Source organism: Strix uralensis, chromosome 5 (assembly GCF_047716275.1).
Source record: "Strix uralensis isolate ZFMK-TIS-50842 chromosome 5, bStrUra1, whole genome shotgun sequence".
Lineage (NCBI taxonomy): Eukaryota > Metazoa > Chordata > Aves > Strigiformes > Strigidae > Strix > Strix uralensis.
The window spans coordinates 9,513,458-9,532,901 of record NC_133976.1 but is presented as its reverse complement, the minus strand read 5'-3'; the positions used below and the strand labels follow the sequence as shown (position 1 = coordinate 9,532,901).

Sequence of the window (19,444 nt, the reverse complement as noted above, 5' to 3'; positions counted from 1 at the left end):
TATAAGAGTGAGTAAATTATAAAAAAGCAAAAGGAAACTTAACTTTTAGCTTAAACTATAACTATAAGGATTTAGAGGTGGCTGCTAACCTTCCTTCAGTGCAACTGTTTTTTAAGGAGGTCAATAAAATCTCTATCACAAACTTGGTCCATTTTAAAGTTGAGGCTCTCACCTTTGAGGAATTTAAAATCTGACCCATATTTTTCCTTTAAGTAACACAACTACTAAACCTGAGCTAAAGCTGCTAAAACTAGATTGTACAGTCTGGTTTGTTCATCACAAACACCTTAAAGGAGTCACAGGGCTAAAGTAAACTGAAGTTTACCTTCCTTCAGTATAATTTGAAATGCTCTGTAGTATGTTTCAGACCAAACACTGAAGGAGTCATGAGCAGATCTGGGCTCCTTTCTCAGCCTTCTGTAAAACTGAGCAAGTAATTTCTAATCTCTGCATCTCCATTTCCCTTTACAGTCTGTCTTATCTGTGTCTTATCTGCCTTACTATCGCAATAAAGCTGTTTCTTATCTGCCTTACTATCAGACTAAAGCCCTGCCAATAACAGAAAGGAAGGTGAAAGCAGTGCTGTCTACTAAATCAAAAGTTAGCTCAACAACAAAATTAATACAGTTTTGGATTGTTTTTTCAATATAATAGGTACCTATACGAGATCTATAGAAATTCAAGCTCTTCGCATTAAATGCTTTTCTTTTATTTCACTGTGCCACTGAGATTTCAGTAGAGCCAAACAACTTCATGCAGCCAATGAAGTCTCTGGGAGGGAATCTCACACAGTGGAGCACTGAATTTAAATAGGTTTTGGGGCCATAATGTTATTAATTATCGCAAATGGCATATATAAGCCAAGAGCCTGGAGTGGCACAGGTCAGCTTCATGGTTTTATGGCACACAGGAGTCATCTCCAGCTGGATAAAATTTCTATTGGTGGTGCTACATCAGGGCAAAGGATTAATACCAATTTCTGTGATGAGTCATTTTACATTTGTCTAGTAAAGCCATCTCTTCCAGCATCTCTTTATCCTCCCTAGGAAAATGTGACATCGTCAGCCTTTCTGCTAGGTTTTCTACAACCTTGAGCTTTACACAGTCTCATATACCACTATTTGGAGAGTCATGGTAAGCAGCAAGCAAGGTAATTCTGGCCCTTGGGAATCAACAGGAGTTTTGTCATTGACTTTAATGGAAATAAGATTTTGCCCTGACTTTTAACTATGTCTGCAAGTACACATGTACTGTCAGAGCCCTTTATACTGTGCAACAGACTTAAGGCTTTGATCCTGTGGCAAGCAGCTCTGATTTCTGCACTGACTCATGCCAAGATCTGCGGCAGGCACCCAGCACCACAGTGGCATGAAAATAACCAGAGATCAATGGAAAGCGGTGGCTCATCCCAAATGAAATGTTCAACGCAGTGATACAATCAATACTGTTTTGACTGGGTTGATTGTTTTAATAAGCAGCTAGAAGAGCCCCAGACAAACCCAAGCTTGGTTTTGAATGCTTTTCATTTATTTTACGCCGCCACAGAGATTGCTGCTCAACCACAGGATTTCATACTGACAGTGCTCGCTGTAAGAGAAGTGCTGCAGTTGCCAAAGGAGCAGGCCAGACCCTTTGGCATCTGAAAAGAAGGTGTGGGAAAGGGAGGAGGGAGATGACGAGGGGGACGTAGGCTCTTGTTAATAACAGGAGTATTTAAGTAGCTGCAGGGAGGGGAAGGGGTTGGTTTGGCAGCTGGAGCTGGGCCCTGGGACTTGTGTCAAAGAGTATGCGGTGGAAAGGGAGAAGATGGTGTATTCCCTGTTCAACCCTGTGGGTTTACTTGCAGGATTATCTCTCCTGTTTCTGGATGAAACATCACACATGTCCTATTAGCTACTTGTAGGGACGTGTGTGATGTTTTTGCGTCAGGGGTGCATCTTCCTCTTCTGGGTGAGTGCTGGGGAGGGTCACCCATAAAGGATTCTAGGGTGCTGTCCCATGCTAGCTGTCCCTTATCAGGCCCAAATCTACAAATTTAACTGTGGAAGGGGTAATGTATATGAAGTGTGGGAAAGGCAACTGCTTTAATGGTGTTATTCTGTCTCACTTGGCAAGTTTTTGCAGACAGAGACCCTTACAGCAAACTCTGTTGTCAAAGCGACAAAAGAGCAAGAAAGATGCAAAATACTCACTGTCTTCCACATCCCAGCATTGTGCAACGGGGTCTCCATATTTGACATCTTGCCTTCTGGCTCGCCTATGGGAAGAGCATGCAAACTTGTAACACTTCAGGCATAATTGCTGGAATTCAACAACAAAATACAGAGGAGCTCAGCAGATGTGGACTCGCATTGCTCCCACCCTACTGCTGACAATTACAGTCTTAACTAAAACCAGCCTCACCCTCAAAGCAGCATGTGGCCTAGAGAGATTTGTACAACTGACATCAAGAGAAGGGCCTGTGATTTGGGAAAACCACTGAGAGGGAAAAAAGAAAAAGCAAGAGAAAAAAGTCTGCCTAGAATAAAAAGCATGCAATATAGTGACAGAAAGCGTCTAAATCTGCTTCAGGAGTATGGGCCACAGGTCTTATGGTGAGGCAGACTGTCCTGGAAATACTTAAAAACTTCCTTAATATTGTAGGTCATGAAAAAGATCTGAGGTGCAACAGGTGATATTCAAAACTGAGCTCAGGATCAGCCTAAGGTAATACTGACTAGTAAATCATTAAAATGAAGAGAGAAAAGTAGATGTTTTATTTTGGTAACAAACAATTGACAAATCTGATTATCTTTCATCTTTATGGACAGAAAAAATGCTTCAGACAATGGTCTGAGATGGTCTGCTCCCTTCCACAACTAACTTGCCTGCTAATCTCTGGGTGTGTTACTTAAACTCACTGTGATTTAGTGTAATTTCAGTGTAATAGCATTTTTTAAATAGCAAACTCTTCCTCTGAGAATGATTACATCTATATCCCAAGAGCTACAAAAAAAGTTTGTATTTTCATTTTTTAATAGAAGAATTGGGAGACCCAGGGAGGAACTGGTTCCTCCCTCACAGCCACACTGAAGATAACAGGAGTGGGGCCTCCTGGGTGCAGAGCAATGGCTCGGCAGGAGAGCAGGTTCCTGAGGCTGAGCTGTCCACTGTGGTAAAAGCTGTAGACATGTTGGAAGCACAGGCTGCTACACAGAAGAAAAATATTCAAGTAACTGATCTACTGGAGGATTCCCAAGGCCATTCACCCAGCCTTTGTTTTGGAGCCACCAACTTTTGGCCTTCCCACCCAACCGCACATTTGTGAAAAGCATGGACCATCAATCTCCATGTCCCAGCCCACCTCAGGCTTCAGCAAGCCTCATGTGTCACTAACTTTGCAGTGAGCCTGAACACTTGCTTTTCTCCTTTCATTTATGCTTCTCTGAATTTAGTTTGTTTTGGCTTTGAGGGAAAACATGTAAAGTTCCTTGACACTATGACATGATAACCTATGAGTCATTAACTTTAATGGTTTGTCTAATTGCTCAGGTCCCAGCCCTACAGCTCCTAAGGTAGAAAGTCTCATTCCTGAGCCTGAGCTCAGACTGTGACCTCACTGCAAGAATTACTGTCAGGAAGGCTTCATCCAACGGGGAATGAAGAGGCTGTGAAGGAGTCTAGCTCAATGAGCAAGCTCAAAGCTCCTGCTAAATCAGCCAAATACTCCAAGAGACACATCCAGCAGCTTAGGTACTACACTGCTAGAGCTGGCATCCGTGCAGATTCATACAGAAAGTTCAGATGAAGCTTCCTTCACTGCAGAAAAACTGCTCTCGATGCGGTCAAATCACAGTACTTAAATCTCTGTCTCCCTCTCATGGCTAGACCACAAATACAATTGTTCGTTTAGATCAGGGAATTAAATGTATTTTATTATTGACCACTCTGGGATACTATGTTAAATTCTGCTTTATAACTACAGTGGTGCCCTGTGAAAAAATCAGAAGCTTAAAAGAGGGTCTTGCACTCATGAAGAGTTGGCCACAACCCAGACCTCCACCTGAGCATCTCATGCCTTAAAGCATTCAACATAAAAAAGGAAAGTAATGGATTTATGATGTTAGCTGCAGTAGCTGAGTTACTGTGACACACACTTAAATAAAGCCATGTTGTCTTCACAGCTCTTCGAGCAGAAATGAGAAACGTGGAAAGAGTACGATCAGGTTTAAGGCAAATGACATGTAAGTAAAAAGGCAACAAGTTCTGATTACGAACCTCTAAAATTCTTGCAAGCAGCAAGATCTTTTACAGCATTTGTATTTTTTTTTTTTTTTTTTTTTTACCTTTTAGAAGTGGGGGCATATCTGGAACACGAGTTTCCATCCCAGGCACAGTACGGGTCTCTGGCAAGGCAGCAGTCTGCACAAGCCTTCCCATACGTGTGACATCTGTGCAGAGAGAGCTGAACCAATCCATCCCTGGAACCAATGTACAATTGTTGCTGCAAATCAGGCAAAGCGAATGAATTAGGAGCGATCTCCAAGTAGCCCATTTTAAAAGTTCCCTTCTTCAGTGCCACACTTGCAGACTTTCAACCTTGTCCCAGATTTGAAAAAATGAAGGAGAATTCCTCCTTTACCATAAAATGTTTCTCAGGGCTCAGTGTGAACTGGCCAGTCCCTGTCCATCCCTGACAATACAGCAGAGAGGAAAGGGGACTGCGGTCATGGAAAGACACCAGCACTCAACACCCTTACACCTTTAGATTTGCACTGTAATAAAAATCAGAACCAAACAACGAAAAGAATGGTTTAATAACACATTTAAAATCAAGGGGCTGGATAGCCATGACATTAAGAATCTGGAAACTTGGGATGACTTTGTATGAATAAAACTTCATCTTCTGCTTCTGATCCTTAGGTAGGATGGGGATAATATTACTCCCCTCTCGTCAACATGTGAGTAGACTGCCTGTTGAGACAAGGGTGGTCCAAGTGCTTGCTGTTGAGCTGGAGCTGGCTCATGCAATACTTCCAGCTGGCCAGCCACCTTTTTTCAGGGGAGATGGGACCCAGCTGTGCTGTGCGTGCCTGAACAGCAAAATGCCTCCTCCTGTGTGAGGGAGGCATGTTGTGCTGGAGCTGCTCTGGCCATCTCTGCAGGGCAGGGAGGGATGGCTCTGGTGTCACGCTGCCTCCTGAACGTGCACATAGCCATCACAGAGCTTGGAGCTGCCATAAAACCATTTCCCATCCGGAGATTCCCAACCAACACTGGCCCCTGCTCTGCCAGGATTGGACCACCCAGATTTAGACTGCAATTTTAGAGGAGGGGGACTGGTTTTCAGTTTGTGTGCACACAACTTTTAGCACAATGAGGCCCTGATCTCTCTTGACTACTAATAAAAATAACAACAATAATAGTAAAAATAATCTATTACTAGATTGTAAAGAGACAAGTATTTTAGTGTCTGGAAAACTAATGTGCATTGACTTCATTCACAAATCCCACTACTATATGACTAAAGATTTGTTTCCATGAATAAGTACCAGCTTGGGTACACAAATTACTGTTTGTAAGCAAATGTGAATTAAGCACAGAAACAAGTTCAAACATATCACCATCTTTCCAGATGCAATTTAAGAGTCATCCATGGAAACCTTGGCCAGTAAGTAACAGGCATCACCTGAAAATAACAAGCTAAGTGTTCAGTGTACCATATATCCTGCAGTAATTAAATGAGCTTGTGATTACCTGCTTCTGAGAAATCTCCATGGTTGAGATAAATGAAGGATGCTGAAAAATGAATTAGTAAGGTGCATTAGTTTACACATTCCCTGTTTTTAGTGAAAAAGAGAACAAAAATTAACACACAGAAAGTAAATATAAGTACAGATCTATTTGCTTGGTTTAAACAAATATGAAAAAGAAAAAACCAGAAAATCACTAAATTCATACTTCCAAAAATACCTCACATAAATTTTCCCTGCTGCTTATGAGGCAACTGGCTTTAATTCTCAGAGTTTGCAATCTAACCTATCCTGGGGACTGGCAATGAGCCTTCACATCAACTTAAGTTCTTATTAAACACTATTTGAAAGGCTTAGATGGCATTTAAGGGATACATAGGCAGATCATCTGTACCAGGATGTATTTCACTGCTATGAGAGACAGTGAATTTTTTGCCAGTGACTGATGGAGGAACAGGACAAAGCTCAGGGTATTATCTATCGCCTAATAGAAGATTAATCTAAGCCTACTGTTTAATGTTAATGCAGTTCAAGGAAATAAGGGGTGTTTTTCCAGCCCTTCAACCCTTTCAATTTTCTGGATTCAAAAACATTAGAGATAACAGTTATAAATGTTACCAATAAAAACGTGAAGGAATGTCTGCTGAGCAGAAAAAAACCCACCTTTTTTTTTTTGTTTTAAATATGATATGGTACATTTGCCCTTGACGTTATGTTTTAAGAATGCAGCAAATTGGTGCACATACTGAAACTGCTGATTACTTGGCAGGCCACTGAGTAATCTTGGTATTTTTTGAGTGATAATTATAATTGCTAAGACAGTGGGAAGAAGACATGGAGATCCTTTAAATCAAAGTTTCATCATACACATGACATATCAAAAGGCATATGGAGAAATATACTTTTTGAAACAATTATTAAAAAACCTGTCCTCACACTTGGAAAATACTGCCTCTAAGTCCCAAATTAATTTATTTAGTATGGACAAAGATTCTGGCTAAGACCTTGTATAGCATGTAGGAGAGAGGATGTGTGAGAAAGTAATCAAAATGCCAGGGATGCAGATTAAACTTTGATGAAAAAGCAAGGTGAAAACTGAAGAAGAGCTATACAGCATGAGAAGAAAGCAAAGTATGAAGAAGAAACTACGAAATGGAAAAGAAAATCAGTAGGGAAGACACAGGTCTCAATTTTCCTACTGCAACAGTATGTCCACATCAGCTACCTCACCAGCGATGAGGTTAATCAGAAATTGTGTCTGTGCAACAGAAAGGAGGTTGGGCTTTTTACAGGCTCTATTTATGAAGAAGTCATTGGTGTTAGCAGGGCTACAGGTACTTTTCTTCTTTATCACTCAACCAGAGTAACCAAATCAAAATGGTCAAAAACATTGAGTCAGCCTTCATCAATAAATTAAAACACACTGAGAGTCAAAACTAACTTTATTTTCTTTATGTTTTCAATTCCTAAGGTTGTTATTTTTAAAGAATTTCTCTACATCTGTAGAATTTTGGTTTTTTGTTTAAAAAAATATAATTGTACTAAGAATAGTCCCAAAGCTGAGACAATAGAAAAACTGGCATTAAAAATTAAATACTACTAATAAAGAAATTTGGGCTCATAATAAGATTTCAAACTAGATCAAGGCAGGATAAATGAGACTGAGACTTTCTATGAGTCTGAAAAATCATGGTCTGTTTGGTTTTGGACTTTTTTCTATTGGCTTACCCAAAGAATACCAAGGCATTTAAAAATTTGCATACTGTCCCTCTGGAAACTTGAACTAGTTCCAGTAAACAAACAACCAGACAGACAAAGCCAGCTTGTGCCTTAAAGTCTCCTGAATATTATTTAATTGATGTTGTGGCTGTTAATGCTTACCTTGAATATCTGCAGTTCTTCCAGGACCACCTCCTCCTTAGTCCACTTCTCCTTTGTGATACTCACAACTTTCAGGACTGTGCCTATGTCTGAAACAAATGTTCATCATGTAAAACCCACAGTTATGTTTCAGTACATATGTGGTACTTCATTTCTTATCTCACAGCAGCTTGATTTCATTTTTTTTTTTTTTAAACAAGTGATGCTGTATACTTAGGTTACAAAGAAAAAATAAAAAAACCTCAACCTTGGCTCTGAACATAAAATTAATGCATCAAGGAGGTAGCTGTCAAACAATACCTATCTCTATCTGCATCTATTTCTATCTACATAGCTCTATACAATACATTTACAGTTTTACTGTATGGGTGAGCCAACACAATCGTAGGCTGCTCCCGGCAAGGCTGGTTTAATTCTCCTGCTACACAAACACACACAAACAAGCACATCCATGCTGCCAGAAGTGTCTGCACATTTCCTTGAGGAAGAATTGAGGACTGTCTGACCACAAAAAGTCCAGTTTAGGGGACTAAATTGGCAGAAAATTATTTCCTCTTTTTTATACAATTAGTTTTCATCCAGTATAGCACCTTAATCAGAAGTAGGTTTCATTTTGATGTGGGGAGTTAAGCAATGCACTTTTTAAATTTATCTTTTCATCTTAGGGAAATTTTTTAACAGAATCTCCATCATCAAAAACTTCATTTAATCATTGAAGAAATTACTTCTTTGGATTTATCTGGAGAATTTTTTAGTTAAATCTATTGATTAAGTTTAACCTGAATTCCTGCTTGGTGAAAAAAAAAAAGCTGATCGTTTAATCTCAGACCATTACACATTAGTGAATCTTGAATGGCCTTAAAAAGAAGCCTTAAAAACTGCCCAGAGGAGGTGGGCTGGGATGTGCAGCATGGAAATGACACAAAGCAGCTCAGTCTAAGCACTATGCATAGCACTGAAATTATGAAAAACAATACATTATGATGGAAAGAATGCAATTTTCATTCTTGTTTCCCAAAGTACTGAAGATCATATTACCAATCAAAGCCAAAAGTATTTCAGTTTGCCTTCTGTAAATAGACCTTTTGTTTATTTGTTTGTTTGACATAATTGCCAAAGCCTGCATGAGTACAAGTTGGCTGCATACATTCAAACACATAATAAGCTTCTGATCTTCTGCTGCTCAGAATCTCCTGCGTTATTTGGTATATCTGTATTCAGTCTCTCTATATAATACCTGAACTTTTATCTTTGAGTTTAATTTTTTCCATAGGACAAGTTTGAGGATAAAATAGAACAAAAAACATGTGCTTCTAGAAAAGAAACTCACTTTTAAGGAAAGCACTGCAGATAAATAAATATCTGCATATTATGGAGTGCCACCTAGTGACTGCATGGTACATGCTAGCCTTGACACCTCTAAACTGGACGATTTACTCTGAAAGAATTAGATTGGTGCTGGGTAGTAAACAGTTAACCTGGGAGTATTTGAGTTGTTGGTCTCTCAATATAATTTTATTCCTATGACAAATTTTATAGTAGAGGATAGCAAGCATCTGAAAGCAACCTCTATAACCACTGAAAGAATATTTTGTACATTTTAACTAGTGAAACCATCTTTTTGGACAGCTTAAGTTTATTTACTCTTCCTCACTATTATCACAAGAAAAGTAAGTTATAGTGAGTACTCCCAAATGCTAGGCATCTCACAGCTTGGGATTTTTTTCACTTTCCTTCTCTGTTGACTGTATTAAAGAGTACATTCAGGAAGAAACAAGGATATTCTATCATCACAGCTCAAGCTTACTCCTTGCCTTCTCAGGAAACAGGGCAGCAAACAGCATTTTAATGTTCTTTTCTATGAAACTGTGCTTTTCCCTCTGGCACCACTGTACTTGACGTGCGGGGACCATAGAGGGACTCTCATACTTTCTTTTTTTGGAAGACAAGAGTTGTGAGAGGGGTTAAGCTGAAAGAAATAAATGATCCAAGAGGGAGACTATCTCTGAACTTGGGTGTATGATGATGCAGCTGGGAAACTCTTGAAGGCTGAGACAACCCACACTTTACGAGGTGATGCTCTGTGACAATTCACTCCTTTCCCCAAATCACTTCAGAATATCCATACCTATCAAACTGTACTCTACGACACCCAATTTCCTTATAGGCCAGATAAAATGCTGTGCAACCCAACAACATCGGGGTGGGATTCAAATAGGAACCTTCATTTCTCCGCAGGTCATATCAGTAGCTCACCCACTTCCCTTGGATAAACCTTTTCACCTCCATGTACCTTAGTTTCACCTGATGTGAAATGGGTATAATGGCAATGACCCCCTTAGTAAAGCATTCAGATCTACCAGTGAGAAGTGCTTTTTCAGGTCTGCTAGTGAAAGAACTTCAAATTCTGGATTAAGAACAAGAAATTCCAGTGGAGTAAAACTTAGATTATTATTTCAGAAATGTATAGCTATGTTAATATTTATTAGGATACCATGCTGTTGGGTGATTCATCCAATGATTCTAAATTTAATTACTATGGTAAAACTAGACTTTTTCCTTAAGGCATATAGCTATCATAAAAATGTAAAGAGATACATAATTATCCATAGAAAAACTGCAAAGCAAGTTTCTTCCCTGACAGAGTAGTTTAACCTCTCTGTTCAGTCATGGTCCTCTTGTTCGGAGTTATTCATAATGCTAAGTAATATCTTTGAAAGTATTTAAGTGAAATTGTTGCCTTAGGCTCAATTTTAAATCTTTCCTAGCTGTTCAATGTCACGTGAGATTTAATGCTGATGCACCATGTCTCTTCTGGTAATAGGAAATACTCCTTGAAGTTATTAAGGATAATTTTTTTCTTTTAACTGGTTATTGATGTGCTGCCAGCAGGAATTGGAGCCAGGCTACCATGTAATGTAAAGACAAGTACTGAATGGTACTCAGAGGGTAAGAAAGCCCAGGTATTCTGACCCTTAACTGGTTTATCATCTAGGGACCAGGAGGCATTAAAATCCCAATAGCAGCAATGTCTTGAGCTGATAAATCCATCTGTTCTTAGCATTTGAATTAAGCCCTTACACAGAATCAGGAGCATCTTAAATGCTTCCCAAAGCTGTATGTATAGGAAAAAGATGTTAATCAACAGGTTTATTCAGGACCTGCTGGAGTAAAAGTGTTCTTAAAGGATGTGGTTTGTGCAGAATGATAGTGGAAGTCCTTTCTCATACCTGTTCCTAGGAAAATAACATCATATTGCCCATCCTCTGCCATGACATGATCCACCACAATCTGCGTCAACCGATAGTCCACGTTGATTTGAGTGAATACTGGTCCTCCCGTCACTGGGTAAACGGATTTGTACATCAGTGGGTGGCGTTTAATAAAGCTAATGACTTCATCGGGAAAGTCTCTGGTAGACTTTATGAGCGGATCATAGGTTTTGCTTGGACACTGAAGGAAAGAGAGAACAAGAAGATGAGATTAATATTATGAAAGAAAAACAAGTAATCTGCAGGTTTCTCTGTATAGTAGGAAAGCTGCCTGATCCAGATCAGCTATATTGGTTTGTAAAGCACATTTGCCAGTGACTGGTATTTTCACTTACAATTGAAAAGGCTCAATGTCGTTTTGAAAACGTGGGATCTCACTGTCAGTGTGTGCTCCTCTGGCTTTTCAAAGGGCCATTTTCCCCCTTGTTTCTCCACTTTTTCCTCTTCTCTTTTCATTTTTACCTCTCCTCAAAAGCACTTCATCTTCATACTCTTTTATCTTGCTCCCACCTATTCTCCTTTATCTTTTAAAACCACCCAAAACTTGTTAATTTATTTCAACTCACTTGTTTGTACTACTACTCAGAATTATAAATCTTCAATTCCTGTAGTTATATGCCCACACCTGCACCTACCTATAGACATATGCAAGCTTTGAAGAAAAACTCCTATATGCTTTTCTCTTTTCTCAGAGATATTGATAACATAAATTAAAACTTTTAGGGGAGATGAACTTCCTTAGCTTCTCTAAGATACTCATCAAAGGAATGCAGCATTATAGAAGAGACTTTATCTGTTTGATGTCGGATAGAATGTGAATTAATTAATATTTACTGCATTAACATATCTGTAAACACAAACTATTGAAAGCTACACTTAATTTTTAGTTTTATCACCAAGACCATTTATGTTTCTTCATCTAGCAGCGTTCCTGAAAAGGGTATGAGATATGCCATTCATACCACTTTCACCAGTAATAAGAATACATAATTATTATTAACATTCAAGCAGCACATCCAGCACGGTGATGTACTTTTAACCTTTTTTTTCCCCTGTCATATATTAGAGATAGCAAAATTTAGCCATAAACAATCTAATAATATAGGAAAATACCTAATTTCTCTTTAAATATTTAAGAACTTCTTGTATATAATCCCATAATAGGTGACATTAATGTAGGTCACTTTGGAAATTTGGTCTTACAAATAAATTATAAATTCAATACATATTCAATTAGAAATCAACTTTTCTGTGAGAACACTTGTGAGCACTTGGTCACCATTAGTACATAGTTTGAAAGCATTGCTCTAAAACCAGAGAAATTCTCATGATGGGCTCAGTACATCTGCAATGAATTTCACTTTCTTGTTCCCTGCCCCACTCACAGGCACCTTATCACGCTGGATATTTTAAAAAGACAAAGAAATCAAGTCTGGAGTGAAGGTCACCTGTCATGCTGTCTAGCTCTTATTTGAAGGCACAGGTACCAACATGCAGTTAGATGTGCTAGATGCTGAACAAATTAGTGCAGGTATCAGTGTAACGGACTTTCAACAGCAAGTCTCGAGTGCCCTCCGGTGGCTACCATGGTATAATCTCAAGTATTTAAAGTGCAGGATCGTATCACAGATGAGTTTTTTCTGCTTTGTGTATTTCTGCTCCTCTTATGGAAGCTGAGTTTCTGCCCTGTTGATGCAGTGCGCAAGAACTGGGCAAGATCCTCACCAGCATGCCCCGATGTTAGACTAAGGGCTTGATTTCTCTTGGGAGATATGCTCAGAGTTACTGTGGCAGAAGGCCCCAAGTAAATGCTTAAACCACGTTCATTTTTCCAGACTGAAACACCCACGTCTATCTTTTCCCTGTATATGGCCTGCAATCAGAGGCCATAACTTTTCAGTGAACTGTACCTCCTATGCCTCCCATTTATTGTTTTCTAAAAAGGGCAGATTCTCCATATGCCAGATGATCCCTGTAGTTCATTATTTCTCAGAAGTTACTTTCTTTACTCATCCCCATAGCTGAAATTCTTGCCCAGGCCCATGGCTTGGCTTTGAACAGCACCGTCTCACCTTCTTCTGGTCCAGACAACTGCTACAGGGATCATTGCCTCAGACACCTCCCCAGTGTTACTCATTTATTGCTGGGGTTGGCTCCCACATCTATTAGACCTATACTGACAAACCAACCATTTCAGCTATTTCTCTGGCTTACACAAAGTAAGTTGGTTCTCATATATCTTGCCTGAAGACCACCCACAAACCTACCTCTTCAACCTCCTTCAAATTTTTCCCTTCTGTCCCTTTTGGGCTGAGTCCATATTTACAAGGTCAGTCATGCTGGTGACCCATCATATCTCATGCTCACCTATCTCTGCTTTCCTCCCCATAGCTGTTTGTATCTCTTTTCCATCCCTTGTTTTACACTTAGTCTCTAATCTGAGTCTGAGAAAGATTCTCTTTTGAATCTGGAGCATCCACATATGTTAATGGAGCACTACAAATCCTGAATAATGACAAGAGAAACTGGAAACACTATTCCAGTTGGTGACACACTTTTACATTTAAAGTGTTGATTGCTTCTTTTTAACACTATTTTTAACTAGGTAATCCCTGTGTTTCCTGCCAGGTGGAGCCATAACACAGTCTGTGAAGAAAGAAATATGGTTAAATAATGCTGTTGTAGTCTGCCAAGACAAAGTTAAGATTTGCCATGCAGTTGCTCTACAATCCTCCTTCATGGTTAATTTCGACAGAGAAGACTCTAGTTCACATTCCCAAATCTCCAGTTTGACGTGTTCAACCTATGGTGCCAGTTAAGGGCTTGCGGTTAGGATGTGTTCCGCTATGTAAGGTTTGGCATTATCCAAAACATTTACATTAGGAACAACACACTCAGTGCCGAGGGTTGAGTATGTCCCTTCTTCATCACTGGCAAACTCAGTTCTCACAGCTACACAAACATCAGCCACTAGCAGCGAATCCGTCCCGGCAGGCTCAGGACCAGCCTGGAACCTTTTCTCCCTTGGGTTTCCACTGCTTGTTCTCCTCCTGGGCTGAGGGATGCACACAGCACACCCTGCGGCAGTGCTTGCTAAAAAGGGAACATAGCCTCTGCCCAGCGCATACAGGTATTGTGTACACATGCCTAAGGATGAATTGTTCATGTGGTAAATACAACTAATGCAATGCAGAATTATTCTCATCATATACAGTTCTGTGTGAACATGCACCTGTATAAATACCCTAAATGCAAAGACAATAGCAACTAGTTAAACAAAAATTGTTAACTGAGGATAACATTCTCAAAAGTATCAGAGACTACCTGTATATTCAGAAATAAAACAGGCCAGTGAAACACAGACCAGATGATGTTCTGCATCCACATCTACAGCCACATCTGAAATGCCTGCTGGGGGCAGTTCCCGGTCTACCTTAGACCCCAAACACTGCCACAGCACTGCCACAGGGAGGGTACCATTTGGACCATGCCTAAACTATGGCAAAGGCCATCCCAGCATTAAACAGTACAGTGACTATGGGTCTGCACTTGAACCTGACTGCTAGTTTTATTTAATAGAGTTGTAGCCTGAGTGATTTAAGAGTCTACAACCTATTTCTATTCCTTACTTGGACTGATTTGTAAGGCTGTCTAGAGACCTAACACATTTTGTGCAAGTGTCCACTTGCTTAACGTTGTTACAAACCATAGGTGTTAAGCCTGTGCATCCTTGTCTTCATAAAGGCTCTGAAATTGCTTATTGAAAATAGGTCTTAGCCTTCTGAATCACCTAATAGATTTTGAAAATTTCTCCATGGATGGTAAACCTGTGACAGTTTGAATTAAGAAGTATTTCATTGCATATTCAGTCATTTTGTTTCACTATACAATTTAATGTACGGCTGTGAAAGATCTGACAAGAAAAAAAAGATGAGTTTGCATTGTTGTCCTGTGATAACTGCTCAGAGGACATCCCTTGAAAATACAGTTTAATATAAGTGAAAAAGAAGAGGAAAGTCCTGTTGAAAAAGTAGTTCAGTTGGAAACATATATTGCAGTGAGTTATCCCTAGGGGTTTTATGCTAGCATTTCTGTAAGAACTTCACTCTCTGGCTTGCTGGGCATGATTTCCCACATTCCGTTTTCTGCTGTGCTTTCACAGATTAAAGTCTTTGCAAGGGTACACCCTTGAGGTGGGCTGTAGTCAGCTTGGTTTTTGCAGATAACAATATCAGTTAAATAATTTTACAAAGAAATATATGCTTTTGTCTTATATGGCAAAAGAGACTACAGAAAGGCCATGACAAAAATAATATTTAGATTTTAGACTTGGTAAAAAAACCAAAGTGAACCATAATACAGGATAAATGACTCAGACAGAACAGTAACTACACAAACCAAATCACGTGCAAACTTGCTACACAAGCAGTACTTCAGGAATGAACGCTTCTCCTTACCTTTAGAACAACCAAGTCTTTGCCACTTACCTTTAGAACAACTAAGTCTTTGCCACTTATACCACAATCAGACCTCAAAAACCCTACTGATTTCAAAAGCATGTTTACCTTTGCAGGAGTTGAACCAAAGTTTGTGGGAATCAGTAGAAAGTAACACATGTCTTTAATTGTTTTTGGATCAAAATTTTGCATCAATTTATTCTATATAGGATGAGAAACAAATTCACTTCTTCATTCCCCCAACCACGAAATAACTCTCTTCCCCTCCCACTGTGTACTAGAGGTTGATTTTCCCTTATATGAGCATTTTCTATGGTTCATATTCTCACTTGCTACTCTGAGTTACAGTCCGCATCTTCTGGAAATTTGCTGATTGCTCACCTATTCACAGCTCAATCCCAGAAGTCCATTTCTATGTGAAAAATGGGGGTAGCCCCATGGGTCTTGAAGCTGTCCTAGATTTTTGCCAAAAATGCATCAGCTGAGGAAGATGAGAGCAATGACGTCACTTACTAAAAACCACTAGGATAAAATGTCTACTAATATGGAACTATAAAGTTGTTATAGTAATCCCAAAGGCCCAAACCCTACCATGATATAGGGATATAAGGAAATCCTTGCCAGCTTGCGCAGCTAGTTTAGTAGAAACAAGGACTAAGGGTCTGATCCAAAGATCCGCTTGAGTCAACAGGGCCTTTTCCAATTATTTCAGCGGTCTTTGGATCCCATCCTAAGACAGCATGACCACCAGGAACAGCCGGGCAGGTGTGACCCTATTATGCTTGGCCAAGGGAGCTATTTCCAGAGGCATCATTCATTATGGCATGATGGATGGAACAGGGGAATGAAAAATTCATTTTGGCCACCCTTTGGCAAAGTCCTCAGGCAGCTGTTTAAAGCTGTGTCCACCCATCATTGCAGAACAATTCCTGTAAGCTTGTGCTTCCTTTCATAGCAATCAATAGGATGCATGATGGTAAAGGCTGCATGGCCAAGTGGGTGAGTGAAGCAGCCTTTCACCTCTGAAAATGTGAGTTCACATCCTGTTGCGTGTCTCGTGATAATGATATCAGTGTTCTCTGCCCAATTCACAGAGAACATTTATTCATATCATCAGCACCAGATGCTGTCTCAGATATGTGATATCTCCTACTGGAGACAATAAGAGATTTGCATTTATAGCAAACATCACAGTAGTAGTTTGGCAGGGTTGTTTCATGTGGACTACAAGAGAATCTGGATCCACAGAAGTTCTTATAACACCATCACTGTGCTCTCTCAACATCTTCTGCTTTTGCAACAGGGTGGGATTCATCTCTCCTGACCTAGATTCTGATCCTGGCTGTGTGTGAACTGCACAGAGGAGGTCCCTGTCTCTTTCTTTCTGATAGAGAAGCCTAAACAACTAGCTCAGATTTGGTGCTTTTCTTCAAGACAGCTGACATCAAATGAATCACATTAAATTAGTAAAATTAGTACTGATAGATAAGAATCCTGCAAGAAAATTATTCACCATATAATTTACTCTTATGAGGTTGTTTAGGCCTTCATTGCTATGAATGATAACTTGATACAAATATACATGTTAAGAAATTAAAAGTAAACAAAACAAAAAAAAAACCAAACCAAACCAAAATAAACCCAAAACCCAACCAAACCCCAACAGAAACAGAGTTTGAAGTGCTAAGGGCGTCTCTGTTCAACTGCTGTATAAACTCTGTGGCACAAAACTTTTAAAGAATCAATTCAATTGTTACTTGAAGTTTTTCCAGTGCCTTCTGTGCGTGAGCTCTGTTTGACAATAATCACCCTGGACTAAATCCTGATCCCAGCTGATCTACAAAGATGCCTTTTATTCCCTCACCTTTTATTTGTATCCAAATATAACCAGGATGTAGTAAATTAAGGCTAATCTTTCTCAAATACACAATAACTTAGCAACAGCACACATATGTAAGCTTTTCTCTTTTTTTCACTTGTCTTATTAAATTTGCAGCTTAGCACAGTGCTGGATGTGTACATCTCACACAATACTGAGACATACGGTGTGACTGTGTTAACATTATGTGGGAACCCTGGCCAAGATTTTCAAAAGCTGGTGCCAGAAGTTAGGCTCCTAAATAAACCTCCAATTTGCCAAAATGCATAGTGCTTCACACCATCCAGTGAAGTCAGTAAGAGCTGCTGGATCTAACACCTATTGAAATTGTGACAAATATTTGGGAACCTAGCTATAAGGTATGTAAAAAAAATATCCTTTTCATTTAATGATGCATCTTTAGTTCAGCAGTGCTGTTGTCTACTGACAATTTTAAAACAATGCTGTTCCCTGTGAGCTTCAAAAGGGTTTCCATTTCAAGTGTCCTGAAAATCCCAGTTTAAAAGTGACTTGTGACACTGAGCCTCATACCCACTTAACAATGAGACTCAAACACCCATAGGCTAGATACACAACAGGGACTTGATAATATTGAGTGCAATAGGCATCTGCTTGGCAGATTTTGCAATGTCCAGGCTGGGAATTTTTATGCATTTCACAAGGAGAACTAAGCATCACACCAGAAAATCACTGTCTTGGGAGCATCTGAAGTAGCCAATGTGAAATATTACAGAGTGAAATATTTCTTAAATCTCTCCCGTATCAGGGAATAAGATGTCTTAGTCTGGGCTTCCCTCCTAGGTGAGGTGTCCCTCTGTTCCAGGCATGTGGACCAGAGCCATCCTGGGAGCTCCTCCCTCTTTCCTGTTGAAGGTATTTCACTTTTGATGGGCTGGTTATATCTCAGCTTAGCCAAAAGTAGTAAGAATGTTGCTGAGATGTTAACCACGAAGGGAGAAGATCTGTTTTATTTTGAAAAGCTCTCTATTCTATTTAAGTGCAATAGGAACTGGAGCACCAAACCCTCCCTCAGGGGGAATGAATTAACCACATGGTCTTTTTCTCCCAAGGTCTCGGTGAATGAATATTTAACTAGCAAGAAGATATGGCCTTGTAGTCAGCATTCTCCTACAATGTAATGTGACGTCTTCCAAGCTCTAAATAGGTTCCCTTATCACTGATCCATCAAGCAGAAAGCAGAGAAACAGAAAAACTACCTTCAACTAGTCACTTCTGTCTTAAATGGGGACCTCCTACACACCCAACACATTGAACTTTATTTGTAGAGTTTATAAAGAAATGCAAAGTCTGATTCCTGAGGGGTTAAGATGTAACACTGAGGACTGGTGTGAGCTTCCAAGATGCCCAGAAGTACTTTTAAAAATAGGATACTTATAGGTTTATGACCTTCTGGGGATGACAGCTGAGAGATGACTCTCAGGGTGTAGGCACTTATGTGCCATTGGGAATTCAACCATAAGCCATTCTGAAGAAGAAATCTGGGTTCCTGGCTCAAATACTGTGTAGCTTCTTCTCTGTAGTCTGATTAGAGCTGCACAATACATTGTGCATTTGGACATGCCTGCAAAAAGCCTTACTGCTTCTCTACAGGATTGATGGGTTGTACCAGAAGGACTGGACAGTCAGCAGGGAGACTTTCACATTAACCTTGCTCTTACTCAGAGCAAGCCTGGAAGAGGGCAGGGGAGGGAGGAATGAGTCTGGTTCTGCAGGAGACAAAAAAACAGCACAAATTTTGAATGGAATCAACCTCAAAATCAAAACCAAAAAAAATCCCTACAAATAATTTAAGTCCCCATTTTTTTTTTTTTTTAAGATAAGAGTTTGCATCCTACTGGATGTGTGAGATTTGTTCTACTCCGTTCCAGTGTTTGCCTTGAGCACTTTGTATTGCTTTTCCATTCAACACACCTGCATTGTTAGTAGAAAAAGCTGACATAAGAGAGCATTAATCTGCAGATAACTGGGTTGAGGCTAGCTAGGTGAGTGAACTTGACTTTGCGGGTGGCACTTTGCAATTCTATTGACCTTTGCCAATAAGAAAGGTGACTGGGTTCACAGCATTTCGAAAGGCTGTTATGAATTGAGAGGTGATTCATGTTGGGAGAAACAGTTTGGTAAGTAAGAGGAGGTGGAGGAGGCCTTCTCAGGGAAATTAACCCATAAAGTGAAACATTTTACTTAATTAAGCATCCCCATTTA

At 39.7% G+C, this 19,444-nt stretch overlaps 1 protein-coding gene across 7 annotated transcripts in view; it reads right to left on the bottom strand.

Annotated features, from left to right (window-relative positions):
* SEMA3D (semaphorin 3D) overlaps window positions 1–19,444 on the bottom strand; it is a 142,718-nt gene that overhangs the window by 11,595 nt on the left and 111,679 nt on the right. For all 7 annotated transcript variants that reach the window (XM_074869848.1, XM_074869846.1, XM_074869849.1 and 4 more), the window contains 5 exons: window positions 10,844–11,066; window positions 7,614–7,702; window positions 5,737–5,778; window positions 4,326–4,483; window positions 2,193–2,257 (listed from right to left, as the gene is read on the bottom strand). In XM_074869848.1, coding sequence (XP_074725949.1) covers window positions 2,193–2,257; window positions 4,326–4,483; window positions 5,737–5,778; window positions 7,614–7,702; window positions 10,844–11,066 — 577 coding nt within the window. The remainder of the gene's footprint in view (window positions 1–2,192; window positions 2,258–4,325; window positions 4,484–5,736; window positions 5,779–7,613; window positions 7,703–10,843; window positions 11,067–19,444) is intronic.